Below are 8,217 nucleotides of genomic sequence, written 5' to 3' on the forward strand. Positions count from 1 at the left end.
TAATTATTTATCAATATTAATCAAAATTCTTTTTTAGAACTGAGCACCACTGTTAATACTTTCACGTCACTGGATGATTCAGGTCTGATGAAAGAACTAATGGAAAGTAATAAAAGGGTCAAGAAGAAGGGGATCTATCCACTGATTCCTGTCTACCTTGAGCAGTTCTTCGTCATTCTATCTTGCCCATTTCCAAATATTTGTTACTCTGCTGATATTCGATTTTACATTTGTAACTTTCTCAATTTCTTTCTTACGATTGTAACACAATGACGATAACGATTATAAGATGTTTACAAGATATTCTTCAAACATATTCTAGTCTAAACTTTTCTATTCAATCTAGAATTGAGTCTTCAATAGCGGATGGTTAAGAAAATATTATTTTATTTTTGATAAATCATTCATATGTAAATGCAAAGTATATTTTATTCTCTTTCAATAAAAACATTCATTAGTCATAACAGGATTACATTATAATTATTAGCTAATTATATTTAGACAATTAAAATTATTTTTTTAGACAATTAAAATTATTATTTTTATTTTAATATTATTATTTTTCATTTAAAGTTGAAATCAAATATTTAAAATAAAAAGAAAGCATTTGTATCAAATGTATAAATACTTTTTCATTTAAAAAAATTTATTTAGTATTATATAAATCCAAGTGAGTCATGTCTACTCAATTCTTTTTCACAAAATTATTACAGAAGAATTTTTTTCTCTTTTTTCTTCGTTTCCTCATTGAGTTGAATGAGTAATACATGACACGATGGATTTCGTTGAAAGATACTTATATCGTGCGGTTTTTCCGACATCATATTTCGCAATAAGAGGTCACTGACAAGAACGAGAACTTTTTCGCGCAACTCATTAGCATAGTAAATTAGTAACTGCAGTTCAACAAGCCGTCTGGCAATCCGAAGCACAACCGAACTAATACTCACGAGCAAAGGAGAAATCCTTTATTTTATATACAGATGATTATTATTTGAGAGTTAAAAATTAGTCCCTGGCGCATTCTAAAGAGGTCTCATTTAAAAGAGGACATAGCTTTTCTTTGAGTCAATAAAAAATTTGCGTTGAACGAAATCTCTTTACGAGAGGATTAATTCGTGATTAACTCCATCACGGATAATTTAAATCAAATACTCATAAAATATTTAAAAAAATTCAAATGCACATATATGCACATCTATATGAAAATAATTGTTATTAACTTTTTCATTTATATCTAAAAATAAAAGTAAATATTAATATAAGTTTCTTATTGTGATAAATCGACTTTTCAAATCCTTAAGAATCATTAAAAATTTCTTGAAGATTTATTTTTGATTTAATGACTTGGCTTGATCGGACAACAAATTGAATTCTTAGAGAAAAACCTGCGAGAAACATGTCTTTGTGTTTCGCATACCAAGTCTTTCAGTATCGGCTTTTTGAAGGAAAAAAATGGATCCATTCTGAGGACAAAACCGGTCCCTTAAATTCATCTAAGAAAAAGATGCACGTAAAAACCGTGACAGACAGAAACAGTAAAATCCTATTTCGATTAATGACTATTGCATGTGGTCCATTTTTAACGCTGACGCTGGTATGACACCATACCTGCAAGGCGAGATTTCGGATTATCTCATTAATTAATCATGCACATGCAGACTGCACTTGCCCCATGAAAATTAACATTTGTGTTAAAATTAAGATCATGGATTTTGAATCCGCAGTATTACAGTATTTTTTTAAAGTTTTAGTCGAACAAGTTAATTTTAAATAAATATGTCTCGCTAAAAAACCCGTTGCTGTTTTCTAAAAATAAATGCTAAATTATATGCGAATATAGTTTTCAACCAATCGACATCACCTAATTTATTGTTAAAACTTCATTTAAAAATGTTTAGAATTCAAATTATCCTATTCAGTCGGATTATCTAATTTTAAATTATTTATTCATATTCCTGAATTTTTTACATACACATAAATTATAGCCCAGTGAGAAATGGAATCGATGTCGAATCGACGTCAATTCGATATCATTCCATTGTCATTTCTCACTGGGAGAGAATGATAACTGTAGTTAAACTGTAAATATTGCTTATATTGTTACTCTTGTATATTTTTATACAATAACAAACTATCAAATTTGATATAAATTGTTATAAGTTCTTAATCATATTTAATATATTTTAATTAAATTTTCTTTTATTGAAACACATAAGTTCCAACTAATATTTTGAAACTTCCCCTAAATCATATACACTAAATTCTCAATTCAAAAGTACGATTTCAGTTATAACACGCAAATAAGGTAATTAATGATTATTATTTATGTACATATAATATAATTCACTGTTTTAAAACTATACTACTGTATGTTTTTAATAATAGATAATTAACAACAATTGTATTTTTTTAAAGGATGTATATTTTACTACATTTTCATCTCAAGATCTCTATTTACTACGTTATTTAGTTTAGTGGACAATAATTTTATATGCTAATAAGAAACAAAAGATATTAATTGATACATTATTTTATAAAAAATACAAAATTATTATCAGCATATTAATTAATTCGCTATTCGCAAATTTGCAATTTTTATTTATAAATAATTTTTTGTATTTTAAAAAAAATAAGATGAGTTTTCTATTTGTTGAATATTATAAAATTTCATAAATTAATTTTATTAGGATATAAAAAAGAACGAAACAAAATTAAAATCAGAAATAATTAAATATTGATTTGAAATTTGGTAACATTTAAAAGATTATAATAATTTAATATAAAAATAGATAATTAATAATTGAAAGAACTTCAAAGAAATTATATACAGTCTTAATTCATTACTTATACAATTTTTGTTATACATATTTTTTTCATTTGGAGAACCACGTTTATATATATTCTAAATCATATGGATTTCATAATACTCGTCTATAAAGGAATAAAAAAATAATAATGTAATCAGTGATAGTGATTTTAGAAATAATTAGAAAACTAACAGAATTTTATATCTAGTGACAAAGATAAATATCCAGTTGGTAGTATTGTGTAGTATTGTAATGAATGATCTACAATTTATGAAGTACGAATGAATGTGTACAAACGTATAGGACGTGAAAAAAATTAAGGAAAATGTGTGGTCGAATTTGTTGGTAAATAGTTTTATCATTATTTTATTATTAATTATCTTAATTACTACATAACATACATAATAAATGAACAAATCAATATATTATTACAACTTTTTCATGGTTACGTTGTAACTATATAAATGTACTTTATTTATATCAGTTTAATAAAACTAAATGTTGAAATTCACACTGTACATCCTTATCCACTGATATATAATAATGTCAAAACTTTCTAATTTATATAAATATTTCATAAAATATATTGTAATTTATAGCTCATTGGATCCTGAAACTTTGTGTTGCGCATGTGGATATAAGGATGCCAATGGTAAACAACGTAAATTGGCATGGGTTAAAACTAAATTAAAATATGATCCATCATATAATATGTGCCCACGAGACATCCTGCCTTGTATAGTATCTGGTTCACATTTTGAAGAAGAAAAAGAGGAAAGAGTTCTTTGTGCTATGACATGGGGGATGATTCCACCTTGGTATCAGGCGAGTTATAATATAAATTTATAGATATGACATTTGTTATTTGCAATCATGTCATTTTATGTTTAAGTTAAAAATTGATTAATTTTAATCATATTGGGTCGTCCAGAAAGTTCGTGCCGCAAAAGATTTAAATTTAATAAATGAAATTAAAAATTTAATTCTACATTTCAATTTTCCTTCAAAATCGGCACGAACTTTCCGGACAACCCAATATGATTAAAATTAATCAATTTTTTTATAAAATATATCACATGGTTTAAGTTAATTTATATAAATTATTTGATTATCAATTTTCCAGGGGGATTATAAGAAACGTCCAAATAAGATAGCCACTCACAACAGTCGTTTGGAAAACATACATTCCTCAACGGTATATTCTCCATCATTGCAAAAACAACAAAGATGTATCGTGATCTGTGAAGGCTTCTATGAATGGAAGCCTGGTACAGATAGCAAAATTCAGAAGCAACCATACTACATATATGCAACTCAAGACAAAGAGATAAAAGCAGATGATCCTACAACATGGAGTAATGAATTTTCTGAGACAGGTGGATGGAAAGGTTTCAATGTATTAAAACTGGCTGGGATATTTGGAGTACATAAAACTGAAGAGGTTATATATCTGTTTTTTTCCTATCTGATTCCTACAACAATTTTATCAGATATGTATAAGATATTATTTAGTTATTATATCTTAGGGGAACATTATACATAGCTGCTCCGTTATTACAAGAGACAGTAACAAAGTATTGTCTTGGCTACATGACCGTATGCCAGTATGTCTAAGCAACGAGGAAGAATGTCAAGTAAGTGTTTACATAATATTATATATAATTCGTAGAAAAATACAAGTTTATTATTATCTTATGTAATTTTTTTCTAGGTATGGTTAAGTAAATATTTATCGACAGACGCGGCAATTAAAACATTAAATGACATGGTATTACAAGAAACTGCACTAAACTGGCATCCGGTATCTGTGATTGTCAATAATGGACTCAATAAAACTATTGAGTGTAGAAAAAAAATAAAACCAAAGTAAATAGAAACTTATAAAGCTAAAAGTAAACACTTTATTGCTTTGTAAAACCATATATTATAAAAATTTGTATATTATTTACCGATATCTGTATTATGACAGTTAAATTAAGTAAATTATTAATTTATTATTATTATATAGGGAGATTGGTCAAGCATCTTTTATGACTTCTTGGCTGCAGAAAGGATCAGCAGTTTCAAATAAAAGAAAAAGCACAGATGATAAAGACACAAACAACAAAGAGGATAAAAATATTTCAAAAATTCGGAAAGAAAATTAAAATTTATAAGAAACTGGTGATTAAATATTTATGTAACAATTTATTTTTCTTTCAATATCTAAGATTTACTGTAAGCAGTATATTTTATGAAGTATTTGTATATATAATTATTAATTTAACTAATTACATTTAATATTTTAATTTTAAATTAATTTAATATATTATTAGAAACTCAGGAAACAAACAACTACCTCTTTAAAGAATTACATTGTATCATATTTTTTTTAAGAATTGTATTTAGAAAACAAAATAACGTTTTTAGTAAAATACTCCACGTGTAAAATTGTATTCACATAATGTTTTAACAAATAGATTCCTTCAATAACAATAGAATACTTTATCCTTTCACTTATAGATATCCTTTCACTAGATATATGAGGATATAGGATTTGCTAAGTTTTCCGTTTTTATAGATACTGAACTATCCAGAATCTACTATTATTTTCTTCAAATTTTATTTCTATTAATTCATATTAATCATTTTATCCATATTAACAACATAATAATATAAATTGTTAATATTTACATGATTAATCAAAGAGTCTCAAAATTATACAAAAAGATGATGTAAGATGAATAATTATGGCATTGAGAAGTGAAATCATCGTTTAATCGGTCCAAGTCGCATGTATGACTTGAAATGACATTCTCTGAAAAAATGTAGACAAATCACTCTAAGAAGAATAAATATAAAAATTAACACAAGAAAAATACACAATGTAAAAAAGAACGAAAAATTATTCCCAATAATAGCTCTATTTGCGTTGCTTAAAATTCTCAAAAATTTTTGTATCTCAAATGAGATAAATATACTTTGGCGTTGAAAAGAGAGAGCGAAGATACTGAATGCAAAAGATGCAACGCGAACAGAACTTGGATTCTTGAAAAATATCGCATATGAAAATGTATAGATACACTATAATATACATTATGTATACTATAGATTTTCCTAGTTTTTCATACGAGATACTTTTTAAGAATCAGGCCCCAGATTTATTGTGTAATTTCTCAGTGCAAATTAAAGAATAAATTAATGCCTATTAATTCAGAGTCAAGTCTTATATTTAAGACTTCTTTAAATTTATTTTCAGATGCTCTACGAATTATTTTATTGGGTATTAAAAATAAAAAAAAAAATTTAAGAAAGCCTTAAATATAAGACCTGATTATGAATATGAGTATAAATACCTTATACTATATCATAAAATATCAACGATTCGAATATCACGATTCAAATGCTTCATCCTCAGAGCCATTTTAAACAAGTTAAGTGCCATCTGTAGTTCACTGTATGTCTTCACTAGGGACAGTCGGTTGGCAGCGCGTGCGCAGTTTTATGCCTTGCCGTCGGTGCCGCTGCCGCCATTTGCGCCGCGAGTGGGCGCATTGCGCAGTCATGCGCAGTGTGCGCGCCTTGCCGCAACAGATCTTGCAGACCAGGTTACGTGCGTAAGTGCGTGTCTTTCGTACAATCGCTGCGCGCGACTCTTCGCCGTCGTCATCTTTCCATGTTCTTCCTATGATTCGACAGTGAAAGCCACTATTCGTTAATGAGAGAAAATCGGCACATGACACGTTGATTCCTAGTGACTGGGAGTCGAGTAGCAGGAAAGCGAGACTCGAGATCGTCTGTTGTGTACGCGTGCGAGCCCAGCCTCCTCGCGAGTGCGTGCTTGGCGTGTGTCGTACGTGTGTTTCATATTTCCTACTAGATCCAAAAAGCGGCGAGCTGACCAGGATGACTAGTGGCGAGGAGATTGATAGGAGTGTGATGAACGTCGAAACCGTGTACCACGAGGTCAACTCCAGGAACGGTTGGGCGTCTTTCTATCAGGTGAGATGAGAGAGGAAGAACGAGGGTGAAGGAAGGAAGAAGAAAGGAAAGAAAAAGTAACGGAAGAGGCTCGGGTGAGGGAAAAACGGCTCGTTCTTTCGCTCGACGATGGTTTTTCTGTTTGCTGTTTCCGCGTTTTTAGAATCCATTGATGCTGTCCCGGCTGACACGTCTTTTGCCGGCTGCTTCTCGTCGCCACACGATTTCTCTCTTTCCATCTTCTGTCCATGGTCTTTTCTCGCATCCCGCATTATCGCTCTCAGAATCTCTTTTTCGCAGCCATCGTTTTTTCGCATTATCATTAAATATTCCCGCGTGCCGCGTGTCACGTCTGTCATGGTCTGCCAAAAATGTCAAACTCGGCTGAAAAATTGAACGTCGTCTTAGATTCCGACACGCTTCGTCATCGAGATTCACGGGCATCGCCGGCTCAAACCGCTGGATTTTTTATTGACTTTATACACGGGCAGTGATAACGTCTGATGATAGCGGGACGCAAATGTCGTATACACGCGGAAACGTATATTCTTTTTTTCTAAATAGATCCGATTCGGATTTGCGAATTGTCTCGCGACTACAAAGCGACTTTTGTCATGCGAGGATATGTTTAGAGGTTTCTTTATATATGTCTACGGTCGATAGTAGTTCATGATATTCCGTGCTTCAACACAGACAATAGACAGTAATACCGTTCGATGTCGACACGCGGATTCGCTGAACATGATACGGCTTCCGCGTTATTGCTAATGCTATCGAAGATTTGAACGACGCTAAGAGAAACACGAGTCTGCATAGATTTAGTCAACTCGGCTCTAGTCGATTTAAACTGCCGAAGGAAAGTGATTTCGCGATAGCCGAGATTCAAGACGATATATGCATGACGATGTTATGACATGCGAGTGTACTCAAGGTCAGACTTCCAACTTGGAAATACATATTTAGCGATCGCATAATTTCTCCGAAGCGCAACACGAGTAACTTGACTATGATACGCTTAGAATTTTTCTGATAAGATTGTATTCTTGTTAATTGAGATTTCTTTACGCTACCTACTATGAATAAATTTTATTTTATTACGTACATAATTTTTATCTATGTATATAGATGTAATTTTATCTTGTCTTTTATACAATCATTGTTAATCTAATATAGATTATGCAGTAAAATTTCTTGAAACTTATTGCACAAATTTAAATATTTTACGTAATTCATATTTCCCAGTAATTTGATTTTCTATTTAGAAATCTTCAACCAAATGTTTATTACAAATTTTTATATCAGACTTTATTTAATTACATTTTGGAGTAGTTATACTATAAGACCATATGATTGTGTAATAATCAGTACAATTAATGATTGAACATATATTAGAGAGAGAGAGAGAGAGAGAGAGAGAGAGAGAGAGAGAGAGAGAGAGAGAGAGAGA

The 8,217-nt window shown here is 30.2% G+C and overlaps 1 protein-coding gene across 1 annotated transcript in view; it reads left to right on the forward strand.

The window, feature by feature from the left end:
* Positions 1-3,079: 3,079 nt before the first annotated feature.
* The window catches only part of LOC108689854 (tyrosine-protein phosphatase non-receptor type 61F-like), a 7,782-nt gene continuing 2,644 nt past the window's right edge, over positions 3,080-8,217 (forward strand). Inside the window, exons 1-7 of the mRNA XM_018196811.1 lie at positions 3,080-3,155; positions 3,410-3,635; positions 3,934-4,251; positions 4,337-4,444; positions 4,522-4,676; positions 4,819-4,930; positions 5,027-5,034. Of these exons, the coding sequence (XP_018052300.1) occupies positions 3,136-3,155; positions 3,410-3,635; positions 3,934-4,251; positions 4,337-4,444; positions 4,522-4,676; positions 4,819-4,930; positions 5,027-5,034 (947 nt within the window). The 5' untranslated portion in view covers positions 3,080-3,135. The remainder of the gene's footprint in view (positions 3,156-3,409; positions 3,636-3,933; positions 4,252-4,336; positions 4,445-4,521; positions 4,677-4,818; positions 4,931-5,026; positions 5,035-8,217) is intronic.

This window comes from Atta colombica, unplaced genomic scaffold (genome assembly GCF_001594045.1).
Source record: "Atta colombica isolate Treedump-2 unplaced genomic scaffold, Acol1.0 scaffold277, whole genome shotgun sequence".
NCBI lineage: Eukaryota > Metazoa > Arthropoda > Insecta > Hymenoptera > Formicidae > Atta > Atta colombica.